The sequence below is a fragment of the Coenobita brevimanus genome, chromosome 96 (genome assembly GCF_032717465.1).
Source record: "Coenobita brevimanus isolate Jiangsu-jjx chromosome 96, ASM3271746v2, whole genome shotgun sequence".
In the NCBI taxonomy this organism is placed as follows: domain Eukaryota; kingdom Metazoa; phylum Arthropoda; class Malacostraca; order Decapoda; family Coenobitidae; genus Coenobita; species Coenobita brevimanus.
Window position 1 is genome coordinate 22954175 of NC_137049.1, and position 25595 is coordinate 22979769.

General features: G+C 40.3%; 2 protein-coding genes across 2 annotated transcripts in view; one reads left to right on the top strand and one right to left on the bottom strand.

Annotated features, from left to right (window-relative positions):
• Window positions 1-4046: 4046 nt before the first annotated feature.
• The window catches only part of LOC145413542 (5'-deoxynucleotidase HDDC2), a 136836-nt gene continuing 115287 nt past the window's right edge, over window positions 4047-25595 (bottom strand). Inside the window, exon 5 of the transcript XR_013899735.1 lies at window positions 4047-4073. The gene's annotated coding sequence lies outside the window, so the exon portion shown is untranslated. The remainder of the gene's footprint in view (window positions 4074-25595) is intronic.
• On the top strand, window positions 16838-23650 carry LOC145413497 (ras-related protein Rab-8B-like). Its single transcript, XM_080283194.1, has 5 exons — window positions 16838-16964; window positions 18941-19127; window positions 19363-19459; window positions 20797-20922; window positions 23531-23650. The coding sequence occupies exons 1-5, from the start codon at window positions 16838-16840 to the stop codon at window positions 23648-23650; spliced, it is 657 nt and encodes a 218-aa protein (XP_080139320.1).

Here is a 25595-nt window from a genome sequence, read left to right on the forward strand (position 1 = left end):
CCCTTTCATCAACAAACAGTATCCTTAGCTGAATAAAATCGTCTGGTGGTAGGAAGAATGAATTACCATACATCATCAGATCAAAGGGGTTAATCCATTTGTAGCTTTGAAAATTACCATTGTCATCTCCATTAATCTCTACAGCCAGGAGACATCTCTTATGTCATCGTTGCAAACACAAGAAGGAATTATTCAGCTCAGGTTGGACTTTGAAATTAGAGGTTAGATATAACCCTTCACTGACCACTTAACTACTTGGGGGTTCTCATAACCTGAATAATATAGTTTGGTAACAGCAAAATTAAACTACGGAAAGCAATCCTTATAGTGAAGCAGTAAGAAGCAAGTCTAGAGACATGTAGTAGGCTACCACATAAGTCGGTTACCCCCAGAATTGTACTTGACACTTCTGATGAGAAGTGTCTTCACAGTGTCTTGCTGCTGTTTTAATTTTGTGTTTTTCCTTCTCATATTTCTTTGTCCTTTTTTTGATTGTTTCAACTTCATTGTCTGTAATGTATTCTTCTTTTGAATTAGTGCCAAATGGCTTTTGATACATGGCTCTGGAAACTCATTATCCAGTTCCAGTTACACTGAGCAGTAGGGACAGAGTTGGGGTGGATACTTTGGTAGCCTTTCCCATGAAATTACACAACAGTGTTTAAAGTAAATTGTGAATTGGGATGTTGTTAATTAACACTTTTAGTCTAAGGAGATCTTTTTCATAATGTTCTAGCTAATTTCTTGAAGTCGTTGCCAGTTCCCCTGATTACAATACCAGTTGTATGGAAGACACTCTTGTATAATTAGTTCTGTCTGTATTTATTTAGTCATATTAATCTCAAATAGCATAGCTAGCATTTTGTTACCAACAAGTGCATTTATGCTAAGCTACTTTTAATGAGAAATATTATTACATCCCTCAGAAGGATCACTATATTCAAATACGTTGTGTGGCATTTTGTAGCATGTTCCTGTTTTGCATTTTTCTGGTGTGTCAAGAGAACTTTTATTATTTTCTGGATCTCACTTAAGTGGTGTGCCCATGTGGAGAATTTGTGATATATAATTTAAGTTTATTGGTTTAAGTAAATGTACTGATATATAATGCTGCAGTATACTGGATGTAAATTACAGTAAAAGTCCTCCAGTCCGACCACGAATAATCCAAATATCCCAATACTCTGAATTTTTTAAGGCAAAATTTTTTGAATTTTTCTGGTCTTTTTCCGAATTTTTTTCTCAGGATTGGACTTGCTCTTGGACTTGGATGTACCTGCCTGTAACTATTCAGCTACACTTCTGTGCATTTCCAATAAGTAACCCATATAATTTTAAGTGTTTATTTAATGATCATGTACAGTACATATTTCTACAGTACATAGTCCGAAAAAACAAATAGTCCGAAAGACCCTCGGTCCCCTTCCGTTCGGATTACAGGACTTTTTCTGTATGTAGGTTGTAGCTGCTGAATGGTGAATTGTAACTTCATTAAGTCTGTTGTTTTCTGAAAATTTGCATTCATCATCCAATCCTACAGTACATTGACCCATTAGGAGCATAGGAGTCCGGGGCTAGGCAAGTTGGTCCTGGCGTTTAAGATGAAAGTGACCAGCCTCACTCATCCCTGAGTGGCATTACGTAAGCAATAAACCCCAACCACCCCTTGGATATAAACCTTCACCAGCTCAATCTGATTGGAGCTCCGTAATTACCCACTAAACCACCAGGCGCCAAAATTTGGTTATATGGTTACCTCCCAGCATAGTAAATGGTTTCCTGGTGTACAGGAAACCATTTGGCTTGTCACTTAGTGTAGAGTCACCCACAGGCAGAAGGAAGAGGAAAGAATGAAGGAAAGAAAGACAGAACAGGGAGTGTAAAGTCACCTGTAGGCAGAAGGATGAGGAAAGAATGAAGAAAAGAAAGATAGAAGGGGATAGAAGGAAAGAAGGATGGAGGAGAGGAAAGGGCAGACACCCGAGAGCAGCACTACATCAAGTGAGTGGATGGTGAGCGCCCCTACCTACCACATTTGCAACAGCATATATTGTCATTGATTTGATAGTTTTTGTTTTGATTTCATCGATTTTTGGGTATGTTTACACTGATGCTGGAACTGGGTGTATTTTGATGCAGATTATCCAGTCATATGGTTAAGATTAATAATTTGGAAGAGGAACACCCTGATTCACTGAGCTGCTTCAATTGACATGAACTTTGTGGACTGCAGGAAATTGAACCAGTAAAATGAGGTGCTCTTTGACCAGTTTGTTCTGTCTTTCTGTTAGGAAAAAGTCAGTTCGTTTCTGCTGGGTTCCTAGCCATGTTGGAATTACAGGTAGTAAACAGACTGACTCGTTGGCACACTCTGCTGCTTCCTCCTCTAGGTCCTCCCTTCTCCCCATTCCAGCTTTTGATTGTTTCCTACTTCTAACCCACCTCTTCCATGATTGTTGGCAGTCCTCGTGGTACTAACAGGTTCACAACAAATTTCATAGTGTTAAACCCCCTGTTCTTCCCTGGCACACATCAACCCACCCCAATCGTCGATGGGAAACAGTCCTTGCTCATCTTCGCTTAGATCATGCCCACCTGTCTTACAGTCATTTGATGAGCCATGATCCTGAGCCCACCTGCTCACACTGTGACTTCCCTATGAGTATCCATCATCTTTTTCTTGATTCCCTGTCTACATTCCAATAACGTCTTGCAGTGTTCCCTTTCCTTTCCCGACTCTGTCAGCCCCCACAATTTACTGATTTCCTAGGTTACTCTCCCACTGTTTCTCTTTCCAGTATTATCACTTTTCTTACTGCTCTTCATATCACACTTTTAATACAGTTATCTACCTCTCTCCCTTCTGCCTTAATGCCATATAGCCATAGTTTGGCTTGGTCCTAGTTTTTTCATAATTCCTTCCTTCTTTGTCCAGTTCATATAGACAGTCATCATTATAAGTAACATAAATGCTTAAATGTTTTAAAAGATCACAAATGTTTGCTTATACCAACTACTGTACATTGGAAGCAGGCATATCAGCTTTAAAAGTACAGTATCAGTGAAGCTATAGTAGGTAATTTTTAAATGTAACAGAGAAACAAAAGACCAGCTTATTAGTAGTACCATATTCATTTTCGTTTTTGAAGGCTCCAACATGCTCGCATGTGTCAGCCTTGGTCACCTAATGGTGGCTTTCCACGCTGCCCAAACCATCTCAGTCTACCTCTTCTCATCAAAACACCAATACACTCCAGTCCCATCCTACCTCTCAACTCTTCCACCGTAAACCTACCCACCCTAGGTCTCACACTCAGGGATGCACTGCACATCCACCTAATCATTGCCATTTCTGTACATTTGAACCTGTGAATATCCTCTTTCTTTACTGCCCAGGTCTCACTACCATACAGCATTACACTCCCTAACACATGCCACACACAAAGATCCATTAGCACGGAGGGAGAGTCCTCTCAATGTCAGGATTGGCAACAGCTCCCTCTTCTTCCACCCACTCCGCACTCTAGCCACAGCACATAGCCCCACCCCCAGCACACAGCATGTCTCCCAAATAACAAAACTCTTCCACACACGCAAGAGACTCACCAGCAAGTTCAGTCCTTTCATGCCTGGTTATCTCCACATGCTCTCCCTGACACACTGCATAACATGAAATCAGTGTTATCTTGCAATCTACCTCTAGTGGTATTAGAGGTAAACTTATTGTTACTGTTATTAGTAAGTATTATTGTTATTTATTATTATTATTATTAATTTTCTGACAATTTGTTAAGGAAAGACTACAAAATGGTGACCCTTAAAGGAACTACCACTACTTTATTCCAACCAACACAACTGGACAGTATACCTCAGAGAATATCTGAGTCTAGCCTCAGTGTGAACAAAACCTTTTGGTGGAGCTAGAAATTTTTCAGTGAAGTAGCATATGTTTGATTTTATTTTTGCCATCCCCTGATTTGAAGGGTCATTACTGATTCATATTGACATTTTCATTACACCCACTCATTCGATGTAGTGCTGCTCTCAGGTGACTGCCCTTTCCTCTCTTCCTTCTTGGTCTGTCTTTCTTTCCTTCATTCTTTCCTCATCCTTCTGTCTGTGGGTGACTCTACACTAAGTGACAAGCCAAATGGTTTCCTGTACATCAGGAAACCATGTACTATGTTGGGTGGTAACTATAACCAAACTATGATGCCTGGTGGTTTAGTGGGTAATTAAGGCACTCCAACCAGGTGGAGCCTGTATAGGTTTATATCCAAGGGGTGGCTGGGGTTTATTGTTCACGTAATGCCACTCAGGTGTGTGAGGCTGGTCACTCTCATCTTAAATGTCAGAACCAACTTGCCTAGCTCTGGGCTTCTACATTCCTCGTGGGGCAACACGGGAATAGGTGATGTGTGTATGTATGTAAAGGGATCATTTCTTATTCATATCTATACTTTCAAGATTGCGTAAGGCATCATTTCTATTTCATATCGATGCATTCAGGGTTGTTTAAGGGATCATTTCTTAGTCATATCAGTGCTGTCAAGGCTACCATTTCCTAAACATATGAGAAACACATCCACTTGGAGCATTAACCCCTTTAGTCTGGCAACACATATTCCAGTTGCTACCACCAGATGATTTTGTTCAGGTTTGGAGAAACATTTTGAATTGAAGGATCAGATATAGTCTTCAATTCCCCTTTCATTACATATTTCCCCAGTCCTGAATAAAACTGTCTGGAGATAGCAAAAATAAAATAAGAAGTAGTCAAATACTAAAGTCCATTTGCCTCTCTTTCATCGCTGAATTCATAGAGGTTTGAATGTGACAGTGAATTCAGGTGCATATTATCATTTATCTGTTTGTGATAAAATGCACCTTTGTCCATTACATCTCATTCAGGCATCTCTGAACCCAGGAATGAGGAAGAGGGAGAGGAGGCAAACAGACTTTTGAATTTGACTGTCCATCATTGGAGTGAAGGGGTTAATGCCTGCCATTCTGAGAGAAGTATATACATAGTTCTTTATACTGCTTCTTAACCTTGCTGTATAACACAAGCTAACATGGCAGACGGAATTTTGATATAGCTAAGCTTTTACATTACCAGCCTATAGACTTGACATTCTAATGAAACTTTATCACCTCTTTAACCCCCTAAAGACAGGTGTCTGCATGTTGTGACAGACACCGAGGACGGACAGAATCGGTCAAATGTAAACAAACTTTTAAACCTTTGTAAAAATATAATGAGTAATGCTAGTGCAAAAAATGAGGTACCATTGGAAAGGACATACCTTCTGGTCTTCCATGAGGTGGCATTGCAGACAACGTAAACGTTCTCTGGACATGCAGTGATTTTAGAAGGTGTACTAAAATCACGTTTTTTCACTCCCCTGACCGCTACCTGGAGCTTACCACCCTCTGATTTTCACATTATAATTACTATTCAACACTGCACATACTATAAACATTCACTATGTGATTACTGCAGTAGTTATATTTTAGTGTATTGGCACTGCACTACAGTACTCGTACACACACTTGCAAAGAAATACATTTCCAAAACCATTTTATAACACTATTTTCCAGTAAACTGGACACTCCATATTATAATAATAATGATGATATCACAAATCATGTCACTGTCACATCGCTGTTACCGTAGTGTATTTTTGACAGAGGCACTTACGGAGAATAATATGTCTCCAGTATGTATGTACGGTATACAGTATGTAAAAATATAATGGTGGTGGGGGGGGTGTTGGGGAGGGTTTGTTATTGTCATCCTACTCCTCCACAGTGCATGGGAAGTCTACTTTGAAAAATGGCGAGACTGCATATGTGGACACCTGTCTTTTGCAACTAGTACTCTTGGACTGCATCTTTGGACACCTGTCTCTTAAGGGTTAAATAGGAAAAATATTTTAACTCTTTATACAAATATTTTTCATTAACTTTACCACTTTTGTAAATACAAAAGCATCCATTCAAGTTATCTCTTCTTTAAATACAAAAGCCTTCAATTGCCTGCATTGAATATGATAACTTCATTTAACTTTACCAATTCTTTGAGTACAAAAACTTCACTTTGCCACTTAACCATTTTCAAAGATTTCATTGAAATTTATCACTTCCATGTAAATGTAGCACTTCAATTTGAAAACTTTCAGTTGGCTTTAGCACTTCTTTAAATACAAAAACCTTCATTTATTGTATTAACTAACTATATCCAGGGATGCCTGGTCATCATATTCTTGCCATCTCCTTAAACTTTATTCAGCTTAGGATAAACATTTTGAACTAGAAGGGTTTGTTAGAGTATTAATCGACTCCTTCAGTGTGAGAGGCCTTTCTTGTGTTCAGTAAAATCACCTGGTCACAGCAAGAATAAATTGACAATGACGTCACCCAAGAGTCAGCGGGTTGATGTGAAAGGCTGCTAATATGTGACTTATTTCAAGACTGCACGTGCATCTTATTTTTACAGGCTTAACTTCTTCACTCTCTTGATATACTTTTCTCTGATATATTCTTGTTACTCATGGATAGTTTGCTTAGTTCTTGAATTGGAAGAATTAAATATAGCCTCCATCAACTCTTTCACTACAGGTGTGCTCTCCCAGACTGAATAAAATCATCTGGAGTTAGCAAAAACAAAATGAAATACTGTACATGTCATGGGATCAGAGAGGCTAACTCTTTCAATCAAGTGGCATATGAGTATTTTTGTAGCTTTTTCTTACCACTATCATGCAATTTTATTCAGCTTAGGAGACTGCCCTAGTGGTGAAGGGATTAATTAAGGCATGTCTGACCCCTTCAGTTCAAAGGGTCTGTCGTAGGCTTGGTAAAATCATTTTGAGACAGGAAGGGGAAAAAAAAAAAAGTAATGTGGTTGGAGAGGCTCAGCAATCCAGTAATACACCAATGCTATGTGTTTTGAAATTTGTGTGTGGATACTTCTTTGTGATTTCATTGTTAATAGTTACCTAAGTTATTTAGGATTATTGGAGCTTATTATATATAAGATGTAGTTGAAATGACCTAGATAATACTTGCTGGGTTTTGTAGCTGAGAAAATTTTTGAAAAGTTATTTATTCAAAATATTAACCATATCACTCTCATGACATTTTTTTATTCTGTTACTGCTGCCACCAAATGATTTTATTCAGCTCTGGAGTGACTTTGATCTGAAAGAGTTTGATGCCTGTACACAGTGTATAGCCTTCAATGGTGCTGGAGTGGAATACCCATACATCGCGTCACTGATATAACTTTGCAGTGGAGCTCCGTGATTATACAAATGTCCCTCAGGTCTCTCCCTGTCCCTCGCACCCTGTCCACCAAAAGGAGACTGGTGGACTTACAGAGGATTGCAACTTAAGTCTGCAGTGCACTGGGTTCGTGTTCAGATGAGCCTGGGGTTGCAGCTAGAACTACTGCTACCACTGTTAAAACCTTCATTAACCTCTTGACTACTGGGGGTGTTTCCTAAGCTGAATGAAATTGTAAACAGTAGGAATGAAATACCAGTAGAAAATGTCACTGGAAGGAAGAGATTAATTAGGTCTTATCACTGGTCTATCTTTTGCCAGATGCCTTAATCCCATAAGGGGTGGCCACAAACTAATTGCTTTCATGTCACCCTGTCCCCCACCATGTCACTGCCCTGCTCCCTGCTCACATCCCCCTCTCTCATATACCTCTCCTCTCCATCCCTCCATCTCATCCTTGGCCTCCCCCTCCCTCTCCCCTCATCCACCTCGCTCACATACATTCTCCTCGTCAGTCTCTTGCTCTCCATCCTCTCCACATGACCAAACCACCTCACTGTGTTTCTTCTAACGCTTCCTATCACATCCACATCCACACCACAAAGCTCCTTCATTTCCTCATCTGTCATGAACCCAGTGCACTGCAGGCATAAGTTGCCCTCCTCCTGCAGTCCACCAGTCTCCTTTCGGTGGACAGGGTGCGAAGGATAAGGAGGGAGCTGAGGGACATTTGTATATTTTTTGTGATTTCACTATTAATAGTTGCATAAGTTACTTAGGATTATTGGAGCTTATTATATTACAGTATATTATATTATTATATACTGTATAAGAGGAAAGTTCATTTTACAGACCATCACTGCTTTCAGTAGTTCCTTTAAAATTTTTTAACTCCTTAAGTCCAATGATTTATTATTATTTTTTTAAAATCATAATATGTCCATATTGTTTTACTGAGCTTAGGAGAGACTTTTCAGATCAGAGTGGGTTTGATACAACCTTCAGAAATGCTTTCAGTACGAGAGGCCTTTCCAAACTTGAACAAAATCATCCGTAGGTAGCAAAATGAAATTCCAAAAAAATGTCACTGGATTGAGGGGGTTAATATTAAAATTATAACTCATTCCTGCCCGAACCATTGTGGAATACCAGTTCAGTCCATTTGTTGTGTAGTGTACTGGAACTCTCAAAGTCAGCTGTACACTTGAAAGCAATAATCAATCTTCCTTCAGCAGAGTATACCATGCCTTAGTGGAGAGTCACTAATCTAAGGTGAAACAAGCTCTGCAAGAGGGCGAGAATAGGGATTATTTCATAGTAAGATGATGGGGAAGTCAGTAGAGGTGACAGACATCTTTTGGCTCCATGGCTTTTGTCTGCTGGGGGGATTTTGATTATTGCTGTCATCTGTAAAGTATTCCATATCTGAACAGGAGACAACATCAGTGTGAAGCAGGGATCTAGCTACATTTTCTTACATTTAAGTATCACAGATACTTGGCCATTTCAGGTAATAATTGACAACCTTGATCTTTTATACTGATATTACCATAAGCACATGAGTGCTGTATGTGAACCCCTTGAATCTAGGTAATGTCCATTTTAATTTTCTCTTGCTGCTGCTTGTGGATTTTATTCAGCGTGGGAAAGGCTTCATGTACCATAGTGAAGGGGTTATTAGGGCAAGAACTTATCCCCCCCCAGTCTAAATATTCTCTCCAAAAATTAGCAAAATCATCAGGTAGTAGCAAGAATACAACACAGAATACATCACTAAATTAGAGGGGTTAAGGTTGTGAAACGTTCGAACTGCTACACTGATGCTGTCCCGGATTCAGACGTGGCCAACTGAACGTGAATTTGTTATTCTGTGCATCGATTTACTTCTTAGCTTGTATGGTAATTCTGCTCTTAAATTGTATAATTTTTCTGAATCATTATGACAATACTCAGGCCAACATTGAGAACATGCACTTTATCAGTTTCTTGCACATTACCAAAGGAACTCCTTTAGTTATAGCCTGTCATATCTTTAACTTTGCTTGCATAGTTTGTGACTGATGTTGCTGTACAATATTTGTATTAAAAAAAATTATGATGAGCATATCAGTGTTGAATATTGTTTTGATGTACTGCTCTTCACTATTCAGAAAAACAGACAAGATTCTCTAGCCTTATTTTTCACTCTTACTATTGATTATTGTGCTACCTATGGAAGGGCAACTTAAGTTAGCTGTGACTACCATACACAGTGGTAATTATGGTCAAAGGATCAATTCATCTTGTCATAAAGTTGAGGAGAGAGCTACTGTAACTTTACTGTAATTGTGAAAAGCAAACTATACTGCCTCTAACCCATGAGGCATTCCTATGCAATGGCCAAACCATTGGCTATCTCTGGAACTTGCCATGCCTCACACAGGCTTTCAATTTATCGCCAGAAAGATTCTACTGTATGCATGGCACTTTCCTTTTGAGTCTCTCTCTCTCTCTCTAACGAGTATAACTTTTCCCCCATTCCTTCCTCACCAGTGGTTGATGGTTGATAGGCTATTCCTTTTCTGGACATGTTTATTCCTTTAGTATTGCTTTAAAATCATTTCCTATCTGTTGGCACTATTGTGTCTCATGTGATTTGATGGTGGATCTTGTCAGACTGGCCTTTGAGCCTGCATAATGTAGTGGTTCTGGTGCTTCTTCTGATGTTTACTCCCGGGGCTACTTTTGCTTACTTTGCACCAACTGACTATTCAGCACAGTTGTATGTTAAATGATGTATGCAGCCCCCCACATCCAAGGAATGCCTTATGGCATTGTTCTATTTTCATGTTACAGAGCTGTTTCTTGTATGGCAGTACTTTCTATTGTGCTACTCATGACTTGCTTTTGTAGCCAGTTCTACATACTTCCTCTTTGTCTTGAGTGGCCAACATGTGTGTATATCAGGATTTAGCCTTTGTTTATCTTTTTTTCTGGTTTAGTGTGTTTTGTAAATTGCATTCCTGTAGTTGTTCCCTAGGCAGTCTGGCCAAACAGCCCCGTTGTATTCCTGTTTTCTTTGTTGCATGCAGCTCCTGGCTTGGCAGTGGTTCATGGTGCACCTAGCAAATTAAGATGATTCAAGAACGTCTGTCTGTCTGTCTATTCATCTATCTGTCTGTCTATTGCCAGATGCCTCAACCCCATGAGGGGTGGCCACAAACAAATCGCCTCCATGTCTCCCTGTCCCCCACCATTTCACTGCCCTCCTCCATGCTCATATCCCCCTCTCTCATATATCTCTCCCGTGAACTACAAACAAGTTCAAGAATGACTCCAGTTGATCATGTGTCTGGTGGTGAAGGGAATTTGGTTGCTCTTACTTAGGTGGCATCACAAATGTTATTTTTTTGTAGTTGAGCTGTCATGGAATTATTTAGTGAGTACTTTATGGATGATCTTTTACATTTATCCTTTGATGAATATGTGGTCACAACATTATGTTTTGGGGTCATATTCTAAGTGGTTTTGGAGATTTTGTAGCACCTCATCCTTAGTGATTCATTCTGCGTGTAACGTCTCATTATCCTCTTACATATTACTGTATTGATTCAGTCTTCTGTTCAATACTGAAGCTAGAGAGAGAGTTGGGTTCAAGCTGAAAAATGAATCACAAGGGGAAAAGTGCTACGAAGCTTCTTGTGTCATCTAGAACACCCCTCCCTATGTCAGGGTTGAGTTACCATATATGATTTCACTGATTTTTTAGTGTGTGCTGCTGGTATTCTGATGATAAAGTTAGTACCTGGAGAGTATCATATTACTAGTTGTGTAATGAAGTTATTTATTATCTGTGTTTATAAAAGTTGCCATTGTTTGATGCATAATAGAGTTATTTATGTATGTTGTGTTTATTCTGCCATTGTTTGATTCAGTACCGTATTGCTATCAGTTACGTTACCAGACCCTAGATTCGCAAACAAACATTCAGTCAGTTCCGTGTCACAGCTTAGATGTGTTTTCGTAGGAAGAACATGGGGCTGTATTCCTGTATGTGAAGGAGACTCCCCAGGACCTTTTCCTTACCAGTGTATTTCTTCATATGGCATGTTATCCTTCTCTTGTATGTTATTTATGCATTGTACACTGGCAGCAAAATAGCATAAATAACAAGCACGAGAACAGCTTGAAGTAGTATTCAATTTTTTTTTTTTATTTATACATTCTACACCAGCATCATATAACATAAATAAACATGAGAACAGCAAGAACCAGTAGACAGAATTTTTCACAAAGGAAGAGGTATTAAGAAAGTAAGAATATGGGCCAAGGAGAGTGGAAAATCTTCCCATCTCATGTTTTTCCTGCAGTAACAAATCCAAATTACAAGGGGAAGACTGTATTACATCAATTATTTAATTTTTACTGGAAAGACAGGGAAAGGAGAGCACAGTCTCTTCCAGTGTCACTTGTTCTTCTTGCAAACACAAATTATAGACACACAAAGTAACTGGTTGTAAGTTTATTAGTGAATCAGGATGCAGACTTAGTTCATCACTACTGTACTTCCTCTCTCGTACATCGTGTGGGATCTTCCAAGCAGAGGTCTCACTGTTTACATGATCTGAACTATTTACTACTTACACTATACGAGAAGAATGTACATAATGTCTGACCAAATATGTATTTTATATAAGTAAATTAAATAAATGTTTGAAGAATATATTTGCTTTGGGTATATCCCTTTTATTTTTTTTACTCCTTGTTTGTTTGTTGTGGAAGCATTGACGAAATTCAAAATGGAGAAAGCCCCAGGAATTGATGGAGTGTGTGGTGAAATGCTGAAGCATGGGTGTGAGATTCAAGCAGAATGGGTGTGGAAGATGTGCAGATTGGCCTAGAAGGAAGGCAGAGTCCCAGAGGATTGAAAGTCAGGTATAATTATTCCTCTGTACAAAGGAAAATGTGCGTGCATTTAAGTACTTGGGTAGTGTGATGAGTAAGGATGGAAGTTTAGCGGGTGAAGTGCTTGAAAGGGTACAACAGGGAAGAAAGGTTGCTGGTTCTTTGAAAGCAGTGATAAGAAACAGGGAAGTGAAAGAGCTACTACATGACAGTATCGTGATACCAACTCTAACGTATGGAAGTGAAGTTTGGACCTTGTTGGAGGGACATAAGTCAAGAGTGAAAGCAGTGGAAATGAGTTATTTGAGAGGAGCATGTGGAGTCACATGTAGAGACAGACTGACAAATGAGGACGTGAAGGAGCGTTGTGGTGTGGATGTGGATGTGATAGGAAGCGTTAGAGAAATACACTGAGGTGGTTTGGCCATGTGGAGAGGAAGGAGAGTGAGACACTGACGAGGAGAATGTATATGAGTGAGGTGGAAGAAGGGAGAGGGAGGGGGAAGCCAAGGATAAGATGGAGGGATGGAGTGGACAGGTATACGAGAGAGGGAGGCATGAGCTGGGAGTAGGGCAATGAAATGGCAGGGGACAGGGCGACATGGGGGCGATTTGTTTGTGGCCACCCCTTACGGGATTAAGGCATCTGGCAATAGATAGATAGATAGACAGACAAAGGAAAAGGGGAAAATGAAGTGTGTGGTAATAATAGGGGCATTTGTCTCCTTAGTGTTATAGGAAAAGTGTATAGTAGGATACTTATTGAGTTAGGGATATAACAGAGGAATTAGTTGGTGAAGAACAGGGAGGTTTCAGGAAGGGAAGAGGTTGAGTAGAAGAACAGGGAGGTTTCTGGAAGGGATGAGGTTGAGTAGATTAGATATTCATTCTTAGGTCTTTAGTGGAAATGTTTATTGAGTATAGAAGCTGTATGTGGCCTTCATGGATTTGGAGAAAGCATATGACAGGGTGGATAGACATGGAATGTGGAAAATTTTAAGAATATTTGAAGTAAATGGGAAGCTGTTAAATGACATGAAGAGAAAGTATGAGGAGACTAAGGCGGCAATGCATGTGGATAGTGAACTGAGTGAATTTTTCTACCAGAATGTTGAACTGAAGCAGAGATGTTGTTATGTCTCCATGGTTGTTCAATCTGTATATGGATGGGGTTATAAATGAGATACAAGGTAGGGCAGAGGATGTTGCAGTGGCTTAAATGACAGAGGGCAATATTTTGAAACTCCCTGTACTATTGTTTGCAGATGATACTGTACTGTTAGGTGAAGACGAAGAGGAACCGCTGGGCTTGGTGAATGGCCTTGGACGTGTGTGTAAGAAACGGAATCTAAAGGTGAATGTAGGGAAGGGTAAAGTTATGGTCTTCAAGAGAAATCAAGTCACTGGATGTACAGTGAGGCTGGATGATGAGGAAAGGGAAAACGTAAGTGCATTCAAGTACTTAGGTAGTATGATGAGTAAGGATAGAAGTTTGGAGTGTGAAGTGCTTGACAGGGTACAAGGAAGAAAGATTGCTGGCTCTTTGAAAGCAGTGATAAGAAACAGGGAAATGAGCATGGAAGTAAAAAAAGGTCGCTGCATGACAGTATTGTGATACCAACTCCAACGTATGGAAGTGAAGCTTGGACCTTGTTTGAAGGACACAAGAGTGTAAGCAGTGGAAATAAGTAATTTGAGAAGAGCATCATGTGGCCTTACATTGAGTGACAAGCCTAATGGTTTCCTGTAACCCATGAAACCATCTACAACGCTGGGTGGTAACCATATAACCAAACCATACGTGCTCCCTACGTGTCAACAAGTGGGTTGGTGGAGGGTTAGTGCCCCTCCCCGTAAAACAACTAACTCAAAGTCAAATGGCCACCCCTTACGGGATTATGGCGTCTGGCAGTAGTAGTAGTAGAGAAGTGCATATGGGGTTGCATGGAGAGACAGACTGACAACTGAGGAAGTTAAGGAGCGTTGTGGTGTATCTGTGGATGTGATAGAAAGGGTTAGGAGAAATACACTGAGGTGGTTTGGTCGTGGAGAGGATGGAGAGCGAGAGACTAACGAGGAGTGTATGTGAGTGAAATGGAAGGAGGGAGAGGGAGAGGGAGGCCAAGGATGAGATGAAGAGATGGAGTGGAGAGGTATATGAGAAAGGGTGTGTGTGAGCTGGGAGCAGAGCAGTAAAATGGTGGGGGACCGGGAGACATGGAAGCGATTTGTTTGTGGCCACTCCATACGGGATTAAGGAGTCTGGTAATAGATAGATAGATAGACAGTTTGTTTGTATATCCATCAGCTTTTATCATGTTGTATGACTAAAAAACTATGAATCTGTTTAACTGTCTAGACTCTCTAGAGTTTTTCTGTACAACGAAGTGAAGACCTGTGTGTGTGTGTGTGTGTGTGTGTGTGTGTGTGTGTGTTCTTACCTAATTGTTCTTACCTAATTGTATCTTTGCAGGAATGAGTCAAGCTCGTTGTGTCCCGCGTCTTAAACCATTTTCATCGTACATCTCCTTAAATTTATGAATTGTTTTGGCACACACCATTTCATTCGGTAGTGCACTCCACTGATCAATTGTCCTACTTGGGAAACTAAATTTCCTTACGTCTTTATCGCCTCTTTTTATGCAGTTTTTTGCAGTGTCTTCTTGGTGATGCTTCCCCATAGGTTGTATATTCATTTATGTCTATTTTCTCCTTCCCTGATCTACATTCATATAGCATAATCATGTCTCCTCTTTTCCTTCTCTCCTGTGTGTGTGTGTGTGTGTGTGTGTGTGTGTGTGTGTGTGTGTGTGTGTGTGTGTGTGTGTGTGTGTGTGTGTGTGTGTGTGCTTTGCTTATCAGTCCTGCATTATCTATCGGAATATGAAATGTGTGTGTGTGTGTGTGTGTGTGTGTGTGTGTGTGTGTGTGTGTGTGTGTGTGTGTATCATTATCTCTGAACACCGGCATAATTGGCTGCATATTTATCTCGAATAAACATTTGCTCTTCTTTCATACTGCTTGCTGATGTGGTGAGAGAGGTAAACATCACAGGGTACAATCGTGCTCTCACACACTACCGACATATTGTACTGACTAGCCACATACCCATAACTTAACTCACAATTTCACTCCTTACTTCATAACCTTAAAATTAATACCGTATATTCAACACCTATGCTCTTTCATCTTTACCTGCCCCCAAATTTTCTTCTCTTTGCAACTGATTTTACGTACGGTAGCTCAATGGCAGAACAAGCCAATACAACCTCTAATTGGCTTTACATCCTTTCCCTAGCACTTACTCGTGACTAATACCTTTTGGCGTAGAGTTATTCTTATTCCCAGGGGACATGACTTATTAAGGCTAAAGAGTAGATGCAGAGAGAAGAGAGGGCCACCAAACTTGATAGAAGGGCTAAGGGTCAATCAATGAGGAAACCCCTTTTTAATAACAGGTCAAAGGCCAAGGTCACAGGGCAAGGTAAACACTGACTCCGACTTTTGATCTTAATCCCCCCTCCTCCCCCAGGATCTACACCCAAGCTAGCACATATTCTAGTGTAAATCTATCATTCACGACGGAAAGATGACAATTTTAGACTACGATGAAAAGGGTATAGCACCTTATAGTCGAACGTACTCTGATACTCACATAGCACCTTACAGTCTAACATATTTTCACATGCATATAGTACCTTATAGTCTAACATACACTCATATAAACATATTCTCACACGCATATAGTACCTTATAGTCTAACATATATACTCCCACACTCACATGGCATCTCATACTCTAACGTACTCTCACACTAGCGCCAAACTCTTCTACATACCTCACCTTTCACCATCATTCCAAATAAATTCCGATTAGTTATATTGCTAAAACAAAATGCCCCCCCCCTCTCTCTCTCTCTCGTGTGTGTGTGTGTGTGTGTGTGTGTGTGTGTGTGTGTAGTGGCTGAGAAAAGATGATACAAAATCCTCCAGTCAACGATACTAGGACACAGACGAACAGGCAGACGGAAAGAAGGTACAGTAACATACATCAAGGAGCAACATACAAAATAAATCGCTGAGGAATGAATGTTACAAAAACTTTAATGTCCTCTGGAAATGACTAACAGATGAACAAGTGAACGGAGAGAGAATACAGTAATATAAGGGAATACAAAAGGTGGGTGTAATGTGGAAAGTAAATGACTAAGGGGAGGCAGCACAAGTCTCTGCCGCAAGATCTCCAAACCAAATGAGAATAGCAGTAGCAGTAATTGTGGACCCAGGTTCATCTGAAGAGTGAACCCAGTCGACTGCAGACTTAAGTTTCCCCTCTCCAGCAGTCCACCATCCTCCTTTTAGGGATAGGGAGGGAGCTGAGGGACGTTTGCATAACCATGCAGTTGAGCCGTCTGGTTATATCAGTCCCACCACACGAAAGCGTCCCTCTCCAGCACCCCGAACAAGAATAAGGCTGATTAACAAACTACAACGGGCGGACGGAGAGATAACATTGTCAGCCGCCAGCCAGGTGAGGGAGACGATATGAAAATGGGAGTGAAACACCTGTAAAATGACGTGTAAACCTGTTATCAGCTTGTTATCGCCATCTTATCTCCCAATACATTTTTCCCCGTGTCAGTTCTGGCCTTCACGCAGTCGTGGAAATGGCGGGAACGTACCACCACTTGTTCAAGATTATCCTGGTGGGCGATCCTGGCGTGGGCAAGGGAGAACTGTTGACAAAGTTCGAAGAGGATGGACGCGGGGACGATAAGTTTATTTCAACGATAGGTGAGTAAGACAGAGAGAAAGAGAGGGGGGGGGGAGGAGAGGAGAACCCAGAAACATGAACATAAATATTTGTCAAATTAATTATAAACTGTAGGCTACTGTGGGTTGCCTGCTCCTTAACATTTTGACTTAAAGAAATTTTCCGTACGAGGTAAAACCTACTAAAATACAGTACCAAAGTGTGACAACAGGTGCGATAACATAAAACTTCGGCTGCATCATTACAGGTACGAAGTCGGTATTTTGAACTTCGTGTAGCTAAAAGAGTGAGAAGGTAATGTAGTGAGAAAAATGTAGTGAGAAACGGATGTTGTGAGAAACGAGTGTAGTGAGAAAAGTGTGCAGAGAAAAGTGTAGAGACAAGTGTAGAGACAAACGAGTAAAGTGGAAACGAGTGTAGTGAGAAAAGAAGGCACTGAGGAACAAGTATAGGAAGAAAACAGTATGGTGAGGAAATAGTGCTATCAGTGACAAATTTGCAGTCTACATAGGTGACCCAGTTATGTCTTTCTCCCGGCCTTTAACAGTCACCTGATAGACTGGCCGTATTTTAAGTCACATTACAGGCTTCGTAGCTCCTTTTTCTTAGCTATTTATTATACTTCTTGCGCCTCAACCATCAGTGGAATCAACGCAATGTCACCATATTAACCACTTCAGTCCGATGGCGTATTTTCGTTTTGATCTTGGAGTTTAAGACGCGGGAGACTTCGAACGAGAGATCAATTACGTAGCCTTTCCTGATGCGTTCAGTGTGCTTTCCGAAAATGATTAAAATCATCTGATGGTAGCGATGGTTAAGTTGCGTCATCGTAGTGAACGGGTTTACTTTCTTTCTCCCCTCTGATCACGCCATCCCTTCTTTCGATTCCCTCCCCTCCAACACACACACACACACACACACACACACACACACACACACCACAATTTTTTATAAGAAATGCCAATTTTATAGTGATGTTGATACCCACATATGAGTGATCTGGAAAAAGCTTAGTTAAAATTGTTTAATAAGAAGGTCACAAGTGATGGTCAAAATTTCCCGGGAATCCCACGGTGCAGAATCCTTTTATGTATGTACTGTGGAGTGAAAAAAAAAAAAAAAAAAAATCTTCCCAATTTTTAACGAATATATATAACGGGAAAGGCGAACCATATGAGACATGCGTTAGGGAAGACGGGATTCTCGTTGTTTCGCCCCTCTAAAATTATCGTCACAGGAAAATGAGAGGATACTTGTTTCTTTGCCTGTACTCGTAATGTATCGGCCGGTTTGTATACGCCTGGCATGCAGTGGGGGAAGGGAAGCCTTACAACTTTATATACGTTAAGTCCGAATTTTTATAGGTCTTGTAGAGTAACTGATCCACATTTCTGTAGTCCTTTTACCTTAACCTGACCCAGAATTTTGTCCTTTGGCGGCTTATTTCATGTAGACCAGTGACAGAATACACCGTGCTATTGGTCTAAATCCGTTCCATATATTGAGCTTCTTGACTAGTATCAGGTTCTAGTGTTAATATCTTGCTTCGACTCAGTATTCAGGATGGAAAGATGGCAGGTTTAAGCAAGATTAGAGTAAAAAGGACTTACACATTTCTCACCATTAGGGACAATCTCGCACTTTCATTTGTCCGTTCGCGCCTTTTCCTTCATCCTTTCAAGTTTCGTATTACATGTTCTCCAATTACCCAGGCATTCCCTTCCGAGTACCAGACGTGTGTGTGTGTGTGTGTGTGTGTGTGTGTGTGTGTGTGTGTGTGTGTGTGTTGGCTCTTAATAGTTAATTTTGGGCTGTCGTTTTTGTCGCTGATTTCTAGTTTCGTTTTGATTTTTTGAGTGACCTGACTGTCTCGTTCCAAGTATTTTTTTTTTCTACATTTTGCATTAGTTTCACACCGATTTCGATATTCCTCGTAATCAGATCATCCCACTGCATTCGAATTTTGCACTAACTCATTTTCCTATCTACCCAGGTATTCCCTTCCGTGTGCGTGACGTGCATGTGGGTAGGACAGTGGCGCGGCTGCATCTGTGGTGTGGGGGGTGGGGCGCAGGCTGGGAGGCGATTACTGCACCTCCGGACCCCACCAGAGCCGTTAGAGCCGTGCTTGTAGTGTATAACGTCACCAGCGAGGAGAGCTACGAGAATACACGGAAATGGTAAGGGGTAGATAAGTTGTAAGCAATAATAAGCGTTATAAAAATCAGGACATATTAGAAAAAAATATGAAAAAATCTCTGGCTCTTTCCCACACTATCATTCCTCTCGGTTGTGCCAAATTATACTTGCACGATTGTCGCTGTCTTGACATGAATACTAGTACATGTGCAAACGATTGTAAATATGCTCCAGAATCATTCCAGAATCACAGCTCTGGCTTCCTTACTCCTACAGGTTACGGCGACTGAAGAAGGACGGGGATGGGGAAGGAGGGAATGTGGTGTTGCTGCTGCTGGGAAATAATGGACACTGCCAGGGGGATGACAGACAGGTAACTACACCCTCACCTTTAACCCCTTCAGCACGATAACGTCACTTTCCTATTCTACCTCACGCCAGCTTCGGAACACCCCTTAGTATGGAAGGTCTGTCTACCTATGGCCAGACCCTTAATCCCGTAAGGGGTGGCCACAAACAAATCGCCTCCATGTCGCCCTGTCCCCCGCCATCTCATTGCCCTCCCTCAGCTCACACACCCCTCTCTCATATAACTCTCTACTCCATCCCTCAATCTCATCCTTGGAACTTGTGAAAAATAATTATAATAATAATTTTAGTAAAGTTACTCCTAAGAATAATAGAATCGTGTGGAGATAACAAGAATACACAATAATAATATGTCACCGGAGTGAGGGGGGGTCAATTAACAATACAGGTTGGGCCATATATAACGCTCCTCTTCCACTCCATGCGCCGATTCCTCGTGTGCTGCAGGAACGGCTCAGTCAGCGTTATTAATGTCTTCCTTGCATCATTTTTTCACCTCCTCTCACTGCTACACCCACACCAGCAGACCAAGCCGTCCCCGTAAGACATAATATATCCTCAGGCATTTTCTAGTGCAGAGCTGTGTTCGGACCACCCTCCAATCTTACTATCTTACTATTATCCATCAATATGCTCACTTTAGCGCGTTTGTTCTAGCCTGACGAAGATTCCTAACCCCTTCTCAGTTCATTTGATGGCAAGCAGTAGTAAGATTGGAGGGTTGGTTTGACTAGTAACCAAAAATCCTACTTCCGTTCCGCCAGGTGAAAACAAACCTTATCATTAACTTTATGCTCACATGTGCAATTGTGTGTGTGTGTGTGTGTGTGTGTGTGTGTGTGTGTGTGTGTGTGTGTGTGTGTGTGTGTGTGTGTGTGTGTGTGTGTGTGTGTGTGCTGTATTATGTGAATGTTTTGACAAGTGTAGTGTTTCACCCAGTTCCAACTAGGCTAAACGATTTTTTAAAAGTAGTTCTGCAGTTCTGTTGCAAAGGCCGTAACTTTATTTCTATGATTCTGAAAGCTAGTGTTGAAGAGGGACGCCTTCACGTGGTGGCATCGATAAGACCGGACGGTGGAGCTACTGATATACAAATGTCCTTCTGTTTCCTCCTCTTCCCCCGAAAGGATGTTGGTGGACTGCTGAACAAGGGCAGCTTCGGCCTGCAGTTCAGATGAGCCTGAGGTTGAAACTACTGCTAATAACACCACCATCACCACCACCACTGCCACCACCACCACTACTACTACTATTGTTGCTGGATGCACACTGTAACGTGGCATGCAGGCTAACCCTATCGCCTCTCGGATTTATGAACACGGCATCTTTCCGCCAGAGCAGGTGACGTGGCAGAGAGGGAAGGAGTTGGGGGCCGAAGTTGGGATTAAATTCCTAGAGGTTTCGGTGGTGACAGGACTAAACATGGACGAAACACTTCTCACCGTCACTAAGGCCATTCTCGCAAAGGTTAGTCTGGATTTCCTTAGACTCAGTAGATTAGCTCTGATAGTCTAGATTTCCTTAGACTCGGCAGATTAGCTTAGGTAGTCTAGATCTACTTAGACTCGGTAGATTAACTTAGCCTAGATTTCCTTAGATTCGGCAGATTAGCTCAGATAGCCTAGATTTACTTAGACTCTGTAGATTAGCTTAGATCAGACCGAACTTAGAGTAGGCGAGATTAATAATTTTAGTTACTTTCGGTCGTTAAATAGTACAATTCAGGAAAACAGTTGTTTTGAATTATCCCGTCTATAAAGTGTCACGACCTAATAGGTCTTTGTTAATATCATCATCATCTCGCCTTTTTTTCCTACCCATAGGAGGATTAAAATAGGGTCCCGAAAGTAGGAAAAAATGATTAGTGGGAGATCTAATCAACAGCACGTCCAGTGAAATCGGCCAAACACCCATTCACTCACTATTCAAGCCTTTGGAATCCTGATTCTAGCTCATAGGCACACCTTCCCCAAGTAGTTTCATATTTACGTCAGAGTCAGTCCAAAGACTGGTTAAAAAAAAGGGGGGGGGAGGATGCCACACGCAAACCCTTGTCATCAATAATAATTACAAATGTCTGAATATCCCTCCTCTGGATATGTAAAGGGACTAATGATCATGCCTGTATCAATCAACCTATTTCACATTTCCTGTTTTCCTAAGTAATTACAGTACGTTCTTCAGTAAGACAATGTTCGGCCTTTCTTTTTTCTTGCAGGGTGGAAAAAGTTCGACAGCTACCAAGACCAGTCGTGCCTGTTCTCTTCAGTGATCTGCCCACCATATTTTCAACCACAATCCCTTCAATGTGATCACGTTTTCCCTCTCTCTTTCTCTCTCTCTCTCTCTCTAGTATCTTTAGATGATTTTATTCAGCTTAGGAGAAACTTTTCGAGATGGACTCGGGTTAAATAGTCTTCAACCCCTTCATTACGATAGGTCATTTTATAAATCAGCAGAAGTACCTGAAGTTAGCATGAATAAACTAATGTCATTAAATTGAAGGGATGAAACTTGCACCCATTCACAACGATGACGTCTGTATATAATTTTTGCTAGCCATAATTTTTAAATCGTCACGAAAGCCTCTAGAGTGTTGGTTTCCCTGAAATGAATAAAATCGTCTGGTAGAGTCAGTATATCTAAGTGGGTACCTGCCATGCCAAGGGTTGATCTCTTCAGTACGACGGCTTATATATATATATATATATATATATATATATATATATATATATATATATTCACTCTTGGGCCTACTCAGTTTTATTCATCTTAAAGAGACGCGCTTAGTACTGTACGGGTTAATTAAAGCAGCTTACTACACACATTGACCTTATATATATTATGCCTGTTTATTTAATTTTATAGTCTACTATACTCCTTTTACCATAACCTGGCCTACATTTTTCTCATTTTGCAGCTTATTTCACGTAGGTTAATGGAGGAAAAAGACAATACAACGGCCCTACATCCTTGCCATAGCGCTCTTTCGTGACCAGCATCTTATCTATCAATCTATTTACACAGCTCTGCATTCGAGATGGAGGGATCGCAATTTTAGGCCAGATTAGTGTAAAAGCAGTATATATTGCACATGTTTATTTCATGCAGTCTGAAGTGCCAATCTAGGTGGGTGTCAGGTGTCATGCACGCCCGTATTCTTGTCGGGTAAGAAGGCTCCCTTGCATCTCTTCCTTAACGATTTATTTTCCAAACGAGCAACTAATATTATAAAATTTTACTTCTCATATCTTTTTAACATCAACATCGATTACATGAATTACACATACGAATATAGTAACGGACCAGAATCAGAAATAAACCCGTAAGGAGGAGGTGTTAGTCAGCTTCCTAACCGCTCGAGAATACTGCCCAGACTTCAATTCATATGAGGCGACTACAGTTTTTTAAATTATGCGACGCCATCAGGAGGGTCGAGAGGTTAACTGTCCTTAAATATCCCGAACTTGTGCAACAGACCCCACCACCTCGCAAAGGCTAACATGGCACAGATTTATTTTATTTATTTATCTACTGTGGAAAGGGTGTACCGAGAATGACGGAGGGTAAGGTGTGGGAGTACAGGTATATGAGGGAAGGTGGCGCGTTGTGGGAGGAGGGGGTAACTATTGTTGTGAAAGAAATGCCTCGAAGTTTTGTATAGATCATTCTCACCATGCGGCGTTAGGTAACAGAGGCAGACAGCATTCTGGTATTGAGGTGTTTGCGTCCAGGCGGTATTATGATCTTCATATTTACGTACCGATGTAACTCGTTGCTGGAGAGTTAATGTATCCTTCACGACGTGTGTGTGTATGTGTGTGTGTGTGTGCGCACCTATTTTATCAGTGGGGCACTGAATAACTTAATATGCGATGATGATTTTTTAAATTATATATATATATATATATATATATATATATATATATATATATATATATATATATATATATATACACACACACGGTGCTTCAAAAAATGTTATTAATTTCATATGGAAGTAACTTGTTTGAAGAAACAGAACTAACAACAAAATATATCATAGTAACAAATGTATTTTATTTTGTCTTCAAAGAGTCTCCACTTGTTCACCATCATTGTCAACACAGTCTTGGAATCTTCTCCAGGTGGTCTCCAGAGCCCTGAGGCACATTTCTCGTGGTACAAATCTCCGTATGTGTTACCATTTTTTTGATGCACCCTGTGTATATATATATATATATATATATATATATATATATATATATATATATATATATATATATATATATATATATATGTACTGCTTTATTGCCCATGTGTATTCATGTGCTGCTGTATTGCCCATGTGTGTATCAGTTTTTATGGTGGAGGTAATTTGTACTGCATTTTATGTACTTTTACTGTAATGGCGTAATGGAGAGCCTTTTATCTATGTTACCATCTCACAGGAAGAGAGTAAATGAAATGATAAATAGTAATGACAGCTTTCCAGTGAAATCTGTCTTCTGTACTATGCTCATTTCACCTTACCTTGGCCCATATTTTAGTCCTTTTGCAGCTTATTTCACATGGCTAAGTGACAGAAAAGGACAATACTACGACTCTACATGTTTCTTTTCCATAGCTCTACTTCGTAACTATACTCCATTTCACCGAGTCTGCCACTACCAGTGATGTCCTCAACACCTATAGCACTGATTAAGGTCCTCAGTACTGGATATACCTTTTTGTACTGCCTGTATATTATGTTCTCAAAACAATAAATAGAGGTTCATTTTGTGCAAAGGATTTACATCAACACTACAGTCATTGAGCACATCACTGATGGTGCCAAACTTGGTGAAACGGAGTATAGCACCACTTTCTACTAGAGACCATAATGAAAATAGACTGGACAGCCGCCAGGTTGGTGCAGCGAATGAGTATTTGCTGGACTCCACTGAAGTTCGTATAAAGATCAGTGACCGCTGCTAGTTAATACCAGGTCACCTAACTACTGCTCATATTATACCGCGCGATTTCTAACATTTGTTAATCTATGCTTGCACATGTGGTGCTTTCTTAATACGTAAAGCTGCAAAGAAATGAAATTTGTTCCACGCTTCAGCAAGGCTTATTTCTAAGAATATAATGCTAAGTAACAAATCGGCAGTGTTTACTTATTTTGATCGCGGTTAAAATTGGTAAAGTTCTGGTTGAATTTAAAAGACTTGTTAATATCCGTAACTGTGGTAAAGTGGTTCCCACCAGCATATTAGCCAGGCATACCTCCGTGTGTGGATTAGAAGAGAATTGTCTTTTGAATATTCACGACGTAAAAATGAACATTAACTTTGGAAAAAATTCAGTTCTGTGGCGTTATACCATATTATACTTGCCTCACACTGCATTACTATAGTATTGCAGTGCTTGTTTCAACAAATATTCAGCTATGCTCTCTCTCTCTCTTACACACACACACACACACACACACACACACACACACAATGACTTTCACTAGTTTAATAAAGGCTGCATATGAAGTATTTCAGCCGTGACAAAACCTTAATAATACTGTAATAATATGCATTTTATGAAATGTTTTAACCTAAAGTATCGCAGGCCAAATGGTAAACATATAAGTTTGTCTCTATATACAGTAGAATATTTGGTTAGTATAATGATGGGGCAAAAGCGATTGGGTGCTAAATGGATGGGTGGACATAACAAATTCCACCGGGGTAATATATATATATATACACACACACACACTACTGTATAAGATATAATCCCATCAAAGCAGCTATACTAACCTATGCAGTATAGACTAATCAGTGATCTAAAGTGGTTACTGTATTTGCATGTTTCTTAACCTACGGTATGAAAGCATCACAGGCATTTACAAATGTGAAGACTGCTTAGGTAAATATATATGGTAATATAATTTCATCATAGCACAAAACATCCGCCATACATCCTGATAAAAATAAATATAATGCACAGCATTACTCATGTTTCGTAACTTACATGTCTAAGGATATGGACACTACTGTAAGTCTACTTCAGAATGTGGGTTTTATGTATAAAATACTATATATACTTTTAACCTAATCTACAGAATGTATCGCAGATGGTTGCCAGTACTGTACCATAATTGATCTTTTACAACAGAAATCACA